The following is a 15,892-nucleotide window of genomic DNA, read 5'->3' on the forward strand; positions in this document are numbered from 1 at the left end:
TACTGGTCTATAGTGATTTTTTTCTTCTATTTTCTTTGTATATCTTTGATATCAGTGTAATTCTGGCCCCATAAAGTGAGTTGGGAAGTAGGAAGCATTTCTTTCTCTTTTGTTTTCTGCAAGAGATTATATAGATTTGTTGTTCTTTCTTTTTTTTTTTTTTTTTTTTTAAGATGGAGTCTCACTCTGTCACCCAGGCTAGTGTGCAGTGGCAGGATCTTTGCTTAGTCTCCCGGGTTCAATCAATTCTCCTGCCCCAGCCTCCTGAGTAGCTGAGATTTATAGGTACCCGCCACTATGCCCAGCTAATTTTTGTATTTTTAGTGGAGATGAGTTTTCACCATGTTGGCCAGGCTGGTCTCGAACTCTTGACCTCAAGTGATCCATCCGCCTCAGCCTTCCAAAGTGCTGGGATTACAGGCATGAGCCATGGTGCCTGGTGATTTGTCATTATTTCTTATCTAAATATTTGGATAGAATTCTCTAGAGGAACTATCTGGGCCTGGATATTTCTTTTTTAGAGTATTGTAAACTAAACATTCAATTTAAAAAAAGTAGGTACAAGACTATCCAAATCACTTATTTTATTTTGAATGAATTTCGGGAGTTTGTGGTTTTTGAGGTATTGGTTCATTTCATCTAAGGTGGCTTCATACATGAAGAATTATTTATAGTAGTCCCTATTTTCATTTTAATGTCTGTAGAGTCTAGTGATACCCTCTTTTTCATTCCTGATATTAGTAATTTCCTTATTCTTTCTCTCTTTTTTACTTTATAAATGTTGCTGGAGTTATCAATTTTATTGACTTTTAAAAAAAAAAACTGGATTTTGGGCGGGGCGTAGTGGCTCACGCCTGTAATCCTAGCACTTTGGGAGGCCGAGGCGGGCGGACTGCCTGAGTTCAGGAGTTCGAGAACAGCCTGGGCAACACGGTGAAACTCCGTCTCTACTAAAATACAAAAAATTAGCTGGGTGTGGCAGTGTGCGCCTGTAGTCCCAGCCACTGCACTCCACCCTGGGCAACAGAGTGAGACTCTGTCTCAAAAAAAAAAAAAAAAAGCCTGGATTTTGGTTTCGTTGAGTTTTGTCTATTTTTCTATTTTTGATTTTATTGATTTCTGCTATTTATTAATACTTTCCTTCTGCTTGCTTTGGATTTATTTTACTTTTCTATTTTTTTTTTTTTTTGAGATGGAGTTTTGCTCTTGTTGTCCAGGCTGGAGTGCAATGGCACGATCTTGTCTTACTGCAACCTCCGCTTCCCAGGTTCAAGCGATTCTCCTGCCTCAGCCTCCCGAGTAGCTGGGATTACAGGCATGCACCACCATGCCCAGCTAATTTTGTATTTTTAGTAGAGACGGGGTTTCTCCATGTTGGTCTGGTCAGCCTGGTCTTGAACTCCCGACCCCTGGTGATCCACCCGCTTCGGCCTCCCAAAGTGCTGGGATTGCAGGTGTGAGCCACCGCACCTGGCCACCTTTCTAGTTTTTTAAGGAGAAAGCTTAGACTATTGAGTAAGACTTTTTTCCTAATATGATCATTTATTTTTATTTTTAGACAGGCTCTCACTCTGTTGCCCAGGCTGGAGTGTAATGACACAATCACGGCTCACTGCAACCTCAATCTTCCTGGGCTCAAGCAATCCTCCCAACTCAGCTTCCTGAATAGCTGGGATACAGGTGTGCACCACCACGCCCAGCTAATTTTTGTATTTTTAGTAGAGTCTGGGTTTTACCATGTTGGCCGGGCTGGTCTCAAACTCCTGACCTCAAGTGATCCACCTGCCTTAGCTTGTCAAAGTGCTGGGATTATAGGCATGAGCCTGCAATGTGTCTGGGTGTGGTTTTATTTGTAAAAGGTGGAAGATTTATACCATCTAAAGAGAAACCACAGTATGGTTTTATTTGTATTTATCTTACTTAGGGTTCTTGATCTTGTTTTTATAAGTTGATGGCTTTCACCAAATTTGAGAAATTTATTGCCATTATTCAAAATTTTTTGCTCCCTTATTTTGTTTCTCTTCTCTTCTGGTCCGTTCAATAACATGTATGTTAAGTCACAGAATATTGTCTCACAGACTTCTTAGGTTCTACTCACTTTTCTTTAATCTTGTTTCTCTTTTGTTTCCAGATTGAATAATTTCTATTGCTCTATAGTCAAACTTGCTGACTCTTTTGTCTGCCATTAAGCCCATTCAGTGAATTTTTTATTTCAATTATTATACCTTTAAGCCCTATAGAAATACTACTCAGTTCTTTTTATTTATTTTTTTGAGACAGGGTCTCACTCTATCACCCAGGCTGGAGTGCAGTGGCACAATTACAGCTTACTGCAGCCTCAACCTTCTGGACTCAAGCAATCCTCTGGCTTCTGCTTCCCAAATAGGTGGGACACAGGTGCATGCCACCATGCTTGGCTAATCTTTGTAGTGTTTGTACATATTGCCCAAGCTAGTGTTCTTTTTTATAGTTTGTGTTTTTCTGCTTAGATTCCCAACTTTTGAACTTTGTATGCATGCATTCTTTTAATATTTTTTTTTTTTGAGATAGAGTCTCACTCTGTCACCAGGCTAGAGTGCAGTGGTGCAATATTGGCTCACTGCAACCTCAGCCTCCCAGGTTCAAGTGATTCTCCTACCTCAGCCTCCCGAGTAGCTGGGACTACAGGCATGTGCCACCACACCCAGCTAATTTTTTGTATTTTTAGTAAAGACGGGGTTTCACCATGTTGGCCAGGATGGTCTCGATCTCTTGACCTCGTGATCCACCCACCTTGGCCTCCCAAAGTGCTGGGATTACAGGTGTGAACCACAGCACCCAGCCATATTCTTTTAATTATTTGGCCATATTTATAATGCCTGCTAAAGTTCTTGTCTGCTAATGAACCAACATTTGGGTCATTTCATAGTATTTTCTTTCTTTATTTTTATTTATCTATTATTTTAATTTTTTAAGCAATATGGTCTTGCTATGTTGCCCAGGCTGGTCTGGAACTCCTGGCCTCAAGCAATCCACCCGCCTTGGCTTCCCAAAGTGCTGGGATTACAGGTGTGAGCCACTGTGGCCAGCCGGTCTTAGAGTATTGACTACTTTTTCCTCTTGAGTGTGGATTATATTTTTCTGGTTTCTTTCTTTTCTTTTTTTCTTTTTTTTTTTTTTTTTGCATATCTAGTGGGTTTTTTTGTTTTGTTTTGTTTTGAGATAGAATCTCACTTTGTTACCCAGGCTTCTGGAGTGCAGTGGCGCAATCTCGGCTCACTGCCACCTCTGCCACCCGAGTTCAAATGATTCTTCTGCCTCAGCCTCCTGAGTAGGTGGAATTGCAGGTGCCTGTCACCATGCCTGGCTAATTTTTATATTTTTAGTAGAGATGGGGTTTTGCCATGTGGGCTAGGCTGGTCTCAAACACCTGACCTCAAGTGATCCTCTTGCCTTGTCCTCCCAAAGTTCTGGGATTACAGGTGTGAGCCACCGCACCTGGCCATATCCAGTGGTTTTAAGTTTGGATGCTGGACATCATGAATTATGCATGATGCAGTGATTCATTGTAGAGTCTCTGGATTCTGTTTGTTCTTCTAAAGAGTGATAAATAAATAAATGTATATATATATATACATATATATATATTTTAGTCAGGGTCTTGCTCTGTCGCCCAAGCTGGAGTGAAGTGGTGTGATCATAGCTCACTATAACCTCAAGCTCTCAGGCTCAAGTGATCCTCTTGCCTCAGCCTCCTGAGTAGCTAGGACTACAGGTGTGCACCACCATGCTTGGCTAATTTTTAAACAATTATTTTAGAGATGAGGATCTTGCTGTGTTGCTCAGGCTGGTCTCAAACTCCTGGCCTAAAGTGATCCTTCCACTTCTGCCTCCCAAATAGTTGGGATTATAGGCATGAACCACCTTGCCCAGCCTAAAGAGTAATTTTTATTTGAACAATCCATTAGCTTCACATTCTAAATCTACTGTGGTCAGCAGCAATCAAAATCTTATTAGTTATTTCAGCTTCCAGTGCTATTTTTTATTGGGTCCCCCGAGATCCTTTCCTCCCCATTCCACACCCTGCAGCATGTGTAGTTTATCAGTCACGCCAAACTGCACATGAAAGGATTTCACACTTTCACAATTTACAGTCTGTTTCTCTGGCTTCTCTGATTGCCTCAAACTTTACCTCTAGCCAGTAAGGTTATGGCTTTCTGCTGCCCACACCATGTGGATTGTGGGTGTCCTTGGACAAAAAGCTGTAAAGCTGCAGATCTCATCAAGTGCAGTTTCTTTTTTTCCCCAAGACTAGTTTTTTTTGTTTGTTTGCTGGTTTTTTTTTTTGTTGTTTGTTTGTTTTTGAGACAGAGTTTCACTCTTGTCACCCAGGCTGGAGGACAATGGTGTGATCTCGGCTCACTGCAACCTCTGCCTGGAGGCAGGAGATTACAGGCTCATGCCTGTAATCCCAGCACTTTGGGAGGCTGAGGTGGGCCGATCACTTGGACCCAGGAGTTTGAGACCAGCCTGGGCAACATGGCAAAACCCCATCTCTACAAAAAATACAAAAGCTGGATGTGGTGGCGCATGCCTGTGGTCCCAGCTACTTGGGAGACTGAGGTGGGAGGATTGCTTGAGCCCAGGAGGTGGAGGTTACAGTGAGCCAAGATTGCACCACTGCGCTCCAGCCAGGGTGACAGGGTGAGACCCTGTCTCAAATAATAATAATAATAACAACAACAATAATAATACCTATTGTTCTGATTGCCAATCTTTATTGTTTATAATCTGTCTCATGTTTAGAGACTTCTACTGTCTGCTGCCCTACTGTTTAACCAATTCATGGTGAGGAAACTATTCTAACCTAATCTTTCTTGCTGCTAATGAACCAGCTCTTAATCTGTTTATTTTAATCAATAGTAGCATGGGAGCTGGGCATGGTGGCACTCACATGTAGTTCCAGCTACTCAGGAGGCTGAGGCAGGAGCAACACTTGAGCCCAATTCGAGACCAGCCTGGGCAGCATAGCAAGACCTTGTCTCAAAAAATAAAAATAAAAATAAATAGCATAGGAAGGAACCCTTTGCTTTCCCCAGTCTCATTTTGAACTGTCTTTTCTTCCAGCACTTAACCTCCGTAGAAACCACCCCAGAATCCACCACCCAACTCTCAATCTCCCCAAAGTCTCTGCCAACCCTAGCCGTGACCACCAGCTCTGAGTACAGTGGCCCAGAGACGGACAGGGTGGCATCCCTTAAATGCAAGAAGCATCAGACCCCTCCACACTTAACCCAGAAGAAAATGTTAAAACCTTTTCTGCCCACAAAATCCAAGAGCTTCTGGGGGAGTCCGAACACAAACTGGACTTTGCTCAAGAGTGACATGAACAAGCCACATTTGATATCCGAGCTACTCACCAAGCTTCAACTGAGTGGGAAGCTCTCCTTCTTCCCAGCTCACTACGACCGCAAGCTGGGGATGAATAACCTGTCACGTGAGTGCCAGTGTGTACAGGGATGTGCCAGGAGCTTAAAGGGGAGAGGGACCGATAGAACCAGTCCTAATCTTTGGGGAGCTCCCAGTCTTTGGAGGGGGGACAGCCCCTGTCTTCAGGGAAACCCCAGTCTGATGGTGGAGACACAGTCCATACCATTAGGAAGTCTCTAGTCTGATTGGGAAGACAAAAAAGATAAAAATAGATTGCTGTCCAAGTCCCTTCTTCACCATTTCCTGGTTCTCATTCACATGAGGCTCATTCAGCTGAGGCTGCACCAGTTACTGATGTTAAGTATGAAAAAATGGGGAAGAAAAACTATTTGGAGAAAAGGAGCAATGGTTGATTCTGGCTCAAAGAGCTTTAGCCAGTTATAGGCCATGGGACCCTCCATGGGAGGTGGTCTTCACCAGGAATTTGTGCTGAATCCAGCAGCACAAATCGCTGATGCTTCTGGCTTTGCCTTTCCAGAAAACCCCTCCCTGCCTGGGGAGTGCCACTCCCGCAGTGACAGCTCTGGAGAGAAGAGGCAGCTGGATGTGTCCTCCCTCCTCTTGCAGAGTCCTCAGGGCTATAATGTTACTCTGAGGGACCTGCTGGTGATCGCCACTCCAGCCCGACTGGATCCAAGGCCTTGTAGAAGCCACACAAGTGCTATGAGGGACCCGTGTATGCAGGATCAAGAAGCATACAGCCATTGCCTGATCTCTGGCCAAAAAGGATGTGAGAGGAGCTAGGTAGGCCCACACATATCCCCTTAATGAATTTGGTGCGTTGGCAGGTGCTCTGTGTTTTTCTGGAATGTTGGATAGGTAGGAGGACGGATGGATTGATAAAGACATACAGGTAAGTAGACAATGAAGACTTAGTAAAAATGTGACCCTGGCTGGGTGCAGTGGCTCATGCCTATAATCCCAGCACTTTGGGAGGCCAAGGCAGGAGGATCCCTTGAGCCCAGGAGTTTAAGACCAGCCTGGGCAACATAAGGGAGACCCCATCTCTACAAAAAATTTAAAAATTAGCTGGGTGTGGTGGCACATGCCTGTGGTCCTAGCTACTTGGGAGGCCAAGGTAGGAGGATTGATTGAGCCCAGAGCTCAAGGTTGCAGTGAGTCGGGATTGCACCACTGCACCCCAGCCTGGGTGACAGAGCAACACTCTGTCTCCAAAAAAAAAAGTGACCCCCTTGCTATGTATTAATATATTTCTGATAGAGCTGATCTTCCCCCATTAGGCACTTTGCCTTGTCTTCCACTTATGGCTAAAATTGAGATAGTCGTATATGGAGATCCCAGAAGTAGAACCATGTCAACCATAATGGGTTGATTTTCACACCCTTCAAGCTATGCCGCCTGGTCTAGGCCTAGATCACTTGCCCCAAAGGCTGGCCTTGTAACGGAGTGTGCTGAGGGGACAGAGCAACAGGACAGCAGACACTGATATGTGGAACCAAAGGCCTTTGAGAAGCTTTGGTTCCACCGTGCAAAAGGCCCCAGGAGATGGTAAGATGCCCTCCGTCTGAACTTCAGTGCTTCTGAGGGAAGGTCATATGTAAAAACTTCGGAGAACTCTACAACATAGAGCTGTGGAATTAAGGGATCTGTGCTGCTTGACTGTCTAAAGAAGAAGGCCAGAGATTTGAATCATCTTCCTCCACCCTGCCACCCAAAGCTTACTGTGAGCAGATACTCTGACCTGGCCCCTTGTGACCAGTAGCTCACACTGCAGGAGGGCCTGCAAGGAAACATCCAGCCCATAGAGATCACCTTGGGTGCCTGTAAAAATGCATATTCCAGGGCCTCCTCCCTGAAATTCTGATTCAGTGCGTACTGGGTGGAGAGCCCAGGAATCTGCATTTTATGAAGCTCCTCTAGTTGATTCTGATAGTCCTCTCACCATGCTCAGAGAAGAGCTGGGCCTGATGTTTCCCCGTTTCCCTGATGATAGGAATCATATGAGGGCCCTTGTTTAAGCCTGTAGTTTCTCAGGCCAAACTCCCTGGGAATTCTGGCATAAGAGGGCTGGGAAGGGGCCCTGGGTATTTGTCTTTTGAACAAGTCTTTTAAATATGGGTAATCGGTTGGTCACGGTGGCTCATGCCTGTAATCCCAGCACTTTGGGAGGCCGAAGCGGGCAGATCACTAGGTCAGGAGTTCAAGACCAGCCTAGCTAATATGGTGAAACCCTGTCTCTACTAAAATACAAAAAGTAGCTGGGCATGATGGCACGCGCCAGCAGTTCCAGCTACAGTTGAGGTGAGCTGAGATCGCGCCACTATGCTCCAGCCTGGGAGACAGAGCGAGACTCCATCTCAGAAAAACAAAACAAAACAAAACAACAACAACAACAAAAACATGTGGGTGATAAGTACTTGTCTTACATGTAGACCCAGGCCTGGGCAGAGAAGCCTGTTACAGCCAGCCCTGACCTGTGGGCCTGTTATTGGAGCGAAACTCTGATCCCTAAGGAGCTCCAACCCACTACCACTATCTTCAATTCTCGTTCCTCAGCCTCTTGAGTAGCTGGGGCTACAGGCCTGTGCCTCCATGCCCAGCCAATTTTTGTATTTCTAGTAGATAATGGGGTTTTGCCATGTTGGACAGGTTGTTCTTGAACTCCTGGCCTCAAGCAATTCACCCACCTCGGCCTCCCAAAGTGCTAGGATTACAGATATGAGCCACCACACCCAGCCTGTTTCTACTATTTAAAAAAGGATGATGTAGCACATTCCCATGAAAACTTGTATTCAATAGGACTATTAAATGAAATAATAATGATCAGAAGCCACACAAAGAAAGGGAAGAGATCATTATATGAAGAGGGTGTGATAAAGTGCTTCCTGCATTGACCATTGAATTTGGCTCTGAACCTCTTAGCAGAAAAGGCCAGACACAACATCCTGTTTTGGTCCTTTTTGTCTGTCCAATCATACTAGAGAGTCCCTAGTGGCATGGACTATGTCTCTGCCATCAGATGGGGGTCTCCCTGAGGACAGGAACTTTATTCCTCCCCCTCAAGATTGGGGGCTCCTCAAAGATTGGGACTGGTTCTGTTGGTTTCTCTCCCTACCCCCAAGCTCCAGGTACATCCCTGTGTACACTGGCCCTCACCTGCTTGGAGGTGTAATGAGCTGGGAAACGGGGAGAGCTTCCCCATCAGTTGAACCTTGGTGAATACCTCTGATATCAGATGCTGATTCTTCATGTCACTTTTTAGCAACGTGGGCTCAGATTCCCCAAGAAGCTCTGGTATTTTGTAGGCAGACATGGTTTCAATACTTTCTCCTAGATGAGTAAAAATAAGTTTAGTAGTTCCTTAGGGAAGACTTCTTTCCCTGAAAGAGCAGTTTGTGGAGTCTCATAGATCTTTACTGCCATAATAAACAATGGCTGAGGGCACAGCCATGTGTTAGTATTAATCATGGTGCTGGGCATGGTGGCGAGTGCCTGTGGTCCCAGCTACTTGGGAGGCTGAGGCAGAAGGATTGCTCGAGTCCAGGAGTTCTGGGCTGTAATGCACTATCCTGATCAGGTATCCGCACTAAGTTTGGCATCAGTATGGTGGCCTCTCAGAAGCTGGGGAGCACCAGGTTGCCTAAGGAGGGGTAAACCAAGACAGAAATGGAGCAGGTCAAAACTCCCATGGTCATCAGTAGGGGGATCATGCTGGTGAATATCCACTGCACTCCAGCCTAGGCAACATAGCAACACCCTATCTCTAAAAAAAGAAAAAGTCAGGATGATAGATGGTGATAGTTACCCTTTTTTGCTAGCCGACTGTAAATGTGCCAGCACTCTTCTAGATAAATATTTTATCTAATTGAATTTCAATCACAGTTGTATACTTTATTTTTATTTTCTTTGGAGACAGTCTTGTTCTGTTGTCCAGGCTGGAGTGCAGTGGTGAGATCATGGCTCACCATAATCTCAAACTCCAGGGCTCAAACGATCCTCCTGCCTCAGCCTCCCATGTAGCTAGGACTACAGGTGCACATCACGATGTCCAGCTAATTTAAAAATTATTTTTGTAGCACAGGGTCTCCCATGTTGCCCAGGCTGGTCTTGAACTCCTGGCCTCAAATAATCCTCTTGCTTCGGCTTCCCAAAGCTCTGGGATTACAGGCTTGAGCCATTGCACTTGGCCTTGAACTTTAGAAAAGAAGAAAAAAACTGATACTCAAAGAGCATAAAGCTTAACATTCAGCAGGTCCCCCAGTTTTTAATGGGCACAGCAAGGATTTTAGTCAGATGCTTCTGATTCTCAAGCCCCAAGCTCTTGAAGCCATACTCTCTGTTAAATGATACTTTTCATATTAGTCTTTGGTCAGAGCTGAGGTGACAAAAAGTGGCTCTTCAGTGGAGGCATTTCTGCAGGTAGCAGATATGACAAAGACCAAGCAGAGCCTCCTAGAATACCGTATGGGGTCACCAGATCTCAGAGCTGGCCCCCTGCTTTTAGGCCAAATAATGGCTTCTAAAAGTTCTCTCCAAACTAATCGGACCATAAAGGACTTACACATAAAAAAGCAAACTCCCAAAAGACTATATACAACAGAACGTCCATTGGAATGCATGATATTAATGCATTGACGGAGCAGAATGTGGTGTGAAAAGAGGGCTTCTGCACAATAAATAATGGTGGAAGGAAAGAAGGAAGAGCAAGCAGAGGCCTCAATGGAGGATCAGGGGTTTCTCTGGAAAGCGTAAGAGTAATAACACCTTCCACACATCAGGTTTACAGACCATATCTCATGGAATCCTCACACTGACAACGTGAGGTTGGCAAGGCAGACGTTATTACCTTATGCCCAGTTTGCAAGTGAAGAAACTCAAGGTTGAGGATGTTAAATTACTTGCCCAACCTCACACAAGTGATGGACTGGACAAACAGCTCTGTGTTTCCTCCTCTACCACCTGGCCATGAACTTGGCACCCATCCTGACCCATGTGAGGAATGGAGCCCTGACACATTCCTCCATTTTTCTGCTTTAGTGACTAGAATATCATTCTTCTTCCTCTGGACCCACTTTCACAGTGGGTTGGTCACTGAGCCCATGGTGCAGATCTGTATAAGAGTTGAATTCTAGGGGATAAACAACCTATTTTGTAGGATCTTCTTTTTTTTTTTTTTGAGACAGGGTCTCACTGTGTCATCCAGGCTGGAGTTGCAGTGGCACTATCATGGCTCACTGCAGCCTCGACTTCCCAGGCTCAGGAGATTCTCCCACTTCTGCCTCCTGAGTAGCTGAGGCGACAGGTGCTTGTCACCATGCCTGGCTAACTTTTCTTTTCTTTTCTTTTTTCTTTTTGGAGTCTCCCTCTGTTGCCCAGGCTGGAGTGCAGTGGCGCGATCTCAGCTCACTGCAACCTCTGCTTCCCAGGTTCAAGCTATTCTCCTGCCTCAGCCTCTTGCTAGCTAACTTTTTCTGTCTGTTTTTTGTTTGTTTGCTTTGTTTTGTTTTTTGAGACAGAGTCTTGCTCTGTCTCTCAGGCTGGAATGCAGTGGTGTGATCTTGGCTCACTGCTACTTTCACCTCCCAGGTTCAACTGATTCTCCTGCCTCAGCCTCCTGAGTAGCTGAGACTGCAGGTGTGCCACCATTCCTGGCTAATTTTTGGATGTAGCTTTAGTAGAGATGGGGTTTCTCCATGTTGGCTAGGCTGGTCTCAAATTCTTGACCTCAAGTGATCCACCTGTCTCAGCCTCCCAAAGAGCTGGGATTACAGGCATGAGCCACTGTGCCTGGCTTCATTTTGTAGGATTTTAAGGATGACTCATGGCTTGGTAAAGTGGGATGCCTGGCATCTTGCTGAATCAATGGCACATGCAATGATGGTGATGCTGTTGCTGATGAGGACATATTGTGCTGATGGTGATGAGCCCAGCATGAACTGGCCCAAGACACACTTCCCATTGGTGTACGAAAAGCTTTGCATATATTGTCTCAGTCCTCAAGGCATTGTTGTCTTTTTCCAAATGGGGAAACCAAGGCTGAAAGAAGTTAAGTAACTTGTCCAAGGGCATACAGCTTCTTAACCACTATAACATTCTCTCCAGCCAGCCATCTTGGCTGCTCTTAAATGATCCATATCCAATGTTTCAGGCAAGAAGGCTGCAGGAAGATGAATGTTGTGTAGGTAGAATGAGTTTCTGGTGACTACAGATATAAGTCACCTAAGCGTCTCTTGATCCACTAGATAGGAATGGTGCTGATGAGTTAATTGACTTTAATATTCTGGAGGCCATTTTAAAAGAAAATCTAAAAAAAAAATTTTTTTTTTCCAGAATCAGACTGGATCTCTGCCACTTTTCCCTTCCTACCTCTTAACTTGCAGGAAACAGTTTGTCTCTTCTGACAGTGTCTCCAATGTTCACAGAATCAACTGAAGTTTTTTTGCTCATCTAGATATCCTGGTCTTCCATTAGCTCCTAGTAGCAGCACTGGGGCCAACAGCCCTGCCTCTGTGCCCTCCCAGTTAGCTTACAGTGCTGCAGGACCATGATTTCTGGGGTTGGATTGGTGCTGCCCCAGGACACACCCCAGTTGCCCTACCAGTGGCACTTCTCTGGGTTCCTCACATGGAAACATCATCCAGAATACTCCCCCAGATAAAGCAACTTGGGGAGTAGTGTTTCAGAGAAGGACCCATGGTTTCCAGGAGTCAAAAGCCCTCAGTCCACCAACAGAACTATGCCAGTTGGTCTTCATCTCCAAGATAAAAGATGAGGTCAGGGATGGGCATGGTGCATAACTCTGAGCCCTGAGTGAGAGAACTGAGGCAGCTGCAACTTCACAAGGTCAAGGCCCGACCTCCGCCCATCCCCACCAGCCCAAAGACTTGCCACCTCAGTGCCCGAGCATCTTCTGGCGACCTCCTTCACCAGCCCAACTTAATCTCACCAGCGAAAACAGAGGTGAGGCGAGAGTATCCAGCCTGAAGATGCTTCTTCTATCAACCTGCAGAAATGTTACACTTTCCCTTCAGGCATCCATTAATAAAAGAAATTGCCATGCTTACTGCCAGGAGGAGGAGCCTGATTTGGAGGGATAATGGGAAAGGAGGGTTGTGGGGAGACGGTTATCTTGAGTACCTCTCACTAAGAAAGCTCCAGGCTGGGCGCGGTGGCTCTTGCCTGTAATCCCAGCACTTTGGGAGGTTGAGGCAGGTAGATCACCTGAGATCAGGAGTTCAAGACCAGCTTGGCAAACATGGCGAAACCCCCCTCTATTAAAAATACAAAAATTAGCCAGGTGTGGTGGCAGGCAGCCGTAGTACTAGCTACTCAGGAAGCTGAGGCAGGAGAATCGCTTGAACCCGGGAGGCAGAGGTTGCAGTGAGCTGAGATCGCGCCACTGCACTCCAGCCTGGGCAACAGAGTGAGACTCCGTCATAAAAAAAAAAAAGCTCCAAATACATTGAAAATATGTCAGGAACCTTTGAAGACTTTCTTGGGACAAATGGTCTACAGTAAGCCCTGCCCTCCTCGCTGGGAGCCCAGAGCCTGACATGGACGTTGCCCTCTCTGGGGCACTCTGACTCCACCAACTCTGCCCAGTACAGGGCCTGGCTAGACCGCAGGCATAACATCTTTCCTTATCTGCCAGCTCACTCTCTGCCCTTTCCAGGAATGTGATCCATTTTTGCTTCACTCACTCTTCCTGAGTCTGATCTCTGGTGAGACCTTTGGGGCATATGAGGCAGAGGTGGAAGAAGTAAGTTCTGAAGACAAGTGCTTGCTTCACAGTGTTGACCTGGCTTTGCCTTATGGATTTCCAATAGAATGAATTTCTGGCCTCAAGAATGCTGGGGGAACCTGGGGTGCTTGAGGCCCACAGTACCCTCCAGGCAAAAGACCTTAATTATCCAAGATACTGAATGGGGATGTTAGACTCAAATCATTTGTGTCCAGCTCTGAAACACACATATGTACACGTCATCCCCACGTCGGCCTGGTTTTCAAGGATCCCGGGATAGCGTTCTTTTCTTTTTAGTAAACAGTCAAGGCCCACCTGGATGGCAAAAGAAGCCAAGGCCTTGTTATCCCAGCAGACGAGTAAAAGCTTAATTGCCATCTCAACCTCCACAAGCCCATTCCTGACGCCATTCAGAAGGCTCAAAACAGACTGATGTGAGGCTACTTTTCCCATTGTTCTCATCAGGTCGTCAGAGATCACAGCCTGGCCCAAGGAAAAGATGTAAGACTTGCTGAAAAGGGGTTTCCTGGAATCTCTACATCTCTCCCTTTTGTCCCTGGTCACCAGTTCCAGCCAGTCAAGGTTCCTGAGCTGATAAAAAGGAAGTATCTTAATAAGACGATGCCAGAATTATTTGGCTTTGCATGGGACACTGTGGTGCCAGCACCTTTGCTCCTAGAGACAGGGCATGCAATCTGTGCAGTCGCATAGGGTCCTGCACTTCGAAGAGCCCTGTGTTTGGTTAATGCCCTATTGCCACCATCTTGAAATTCTGAATCATTTTTGAACAAGGAACTCTGCGTTTTCATTTTGCAGTGGACCTGCCAAATTCTGTAGCACATCCTGTCTAGAGGCTTTAACAGCTCAAGGTTATCCAACAAGAAGGCACAATGTCAGGCTGCCTTCCCAGCCCCACCCACCCCCTGCCTGTTCACTCATAGGGCTGTGCAGAGCACAGTGCTTCTGTGAGACAGAAAAATGCTGTGACAGTTCCTGCTCCCAAAGAGTGTGCAGTGGAGGAAGGCGGGTCCACAGATAACTAGCCTGAGTTAAGTGCCACTAAAAAAGAGTGTCAGTAGATGAGAAGGAAACACCTTCACACCTAGCTGGGAGGACCAAGTCCACTTCATTGGAGGAGGTGATATTTGAGGTGGCAGAAAAAGATAAATAGGATTTTATTATTTTTATTTTTTAAGATGGAGTGTCATTCTGTCGCCAGGGTGGAGTGCAGTGGCATGATCTCAGCTCACTGCAACCTCTACCTCCTGGGTTCAAGCTATTCTCCTGCCTCAGCCTCCTGAGTAGCTGGGATTACAGGTGCCTGCCACTACGCCCAGCTAATTTTTGTATTTTTAGTAGAGACAGGGTTTCACCATGTTGGCCAGGATGGTCTCGATTTCTTGAGTTCATGATCTGCCTGCCTCAGCCTCCCAAAGTACTGGGATTACAGGTGTGAGCCACCGCACCCGGCTGATAAATAGGATTTTAAAAGGTGGGTATAAGATATGGACTGAGGTATAGAGGCCTGGAAGAAGCTAAAAACCCTGAACATGATCAAGAGGTAAGGTCTAGGCTGGGCGTGGTGGCTCACGCTTGTAATTCCAGTACTTTGGGAGGCCGAGGCGGGTGAATCACCTGAGGTCAGGAGTTCGAGACCAGCTTGGCCAACGTGGCAAAACCCCATCTCTACTAAAAATACAAAAATTAGCCAAGTGTGGTGGCACGTGCCTGTAATCCCAGCTACTCGGGAGGCTTAGGCAGGAGAATTGCTTGAACCCAGGAGACAGAGGTGGCAGTGATCCAAGATCACGCTGCTGCACTCCAGCCAGGGCAACAAGAGTGAAACTCTGTCTCAAAAAAAAAAAAAAAAAAAAAAAAAGTAAGATCTAGTCTAGTTTGGCTGGATCAGAAAGGGAATTGGGAGACGAAGATGGAAAGATAGATTAAGAGACCATATTGGAAACCCAGTGACCCTTTGTTTATATTGCCATTATTGCACTCCTCATGATAATGAATTTGTGCAGCTCTCTGTCCGCTGGAATGTACCATGTCTCTACATCTTTATATTCTCTGCTTTTAGTTTAGTACCTAGGACATAATAGGAATTCAGTAAATATTTGCTGAATGAGTAAATATTGCAGAGGATCTAAACTGTTATCCTGGGTAGTGTTTACCTAATTCAGCAGGCAGTGGGAAACTGCTGAAGGTTTTTGAGTGGGAGATTTTATTTAGTGTTAGGAAGATGAATCTGGTAGTAGATGGTAGAATGGCTTGGCAAGGGGAGGGACCCAAAGGTGGGAGAGGGCTTGGGAGTCTCATACAGTGGTCCAGGATTCAAGCCCTTGCAGCCTCTATCAGGACGGCTGGCTGGGGGAGAGAAAAGGAGGCAGATATACCTCAATAAGCTGGAAGAAAAAAAAAGAGGCAAGTGGGAAAAATATCATAGAGCTGGGACTTAGCGGCTGACTGTGTGGCAGAGGATAAAGGAACAATAAAGAAGATTTCAAAGGAACTGAGTCCGATGAAAGAAATTGGGAACATTAGGAGAAGGACCTTTGGGAGGATAGAGATCAACGTATCTGTTCATAAAGCAGTTGGATGAACTCCTGTCCCCAGACAGATTTACGAAAGCAACACTGAAGGAAAAGTTTCCAAGTGCAAAAGTGACGTTCCTGAAGACCAAGTTGTTAAAAATAGCCATCTTGGATGGGGCGGGTTCTC

General features: G+C 45.7%; 1 protein-coding gene across 3 annotated transcripts in view; it reads left to right on the forward strand.

Annotated features, from left to right (window-relative positions):
• Nucleotides 1-12,499, forward strand: part of TTLL6 (tubulin tyrosine ligase like 6) — a 55,186-nt gene extending 42,687 nt beyond the window's left edge. For 2 of the 3 annotated variants that reach the window (XM_030807998.1, XM_030807999.1), the window contains 3 exons: nucleotides 5,107-5,476; nucleotides 5,948-6,213; nucleotides 11,761-12,499. In XM_030807998.1, coding sequence (XP_030663858.1) covers nucleotides 5,107-5,476; nucleotides 5,948-6,213 — 636 coding nt within the window. In that variant the 3' untranslated portion in view covers nucleotides 11,761-12,499. The remainder of the gene's footprint in view (nucleotides 1-5,106; nucleotides 5,477-5,947; nucleotides 6,214-11,760) is intronic. The other variant, XM_030808000.1, reaches the window with a different exon arrangement.
• The last annotated feature ends 3,393 nt before the right edge of the window (nucleotides 12,500-15,892 follow it).

The sequence above is a fragment of the Nomascus leucogenys genome, unplaced genomic scaffold, assembly GCF_006542625.1.
Source record: "Nomascus leucogenys isolate Asia unplaced genomic scaffold, Asia_NLE_v1 Super-Scaffold_258, whole genome shotgun sequence".
Classification (NCBI taxonomy): domain Eukaryota; kingdom Metazoa; phylum Chordata; class Mammalia; order Primates; family Hylobatidae; genus Nomascus; species Nomascus leucogenys.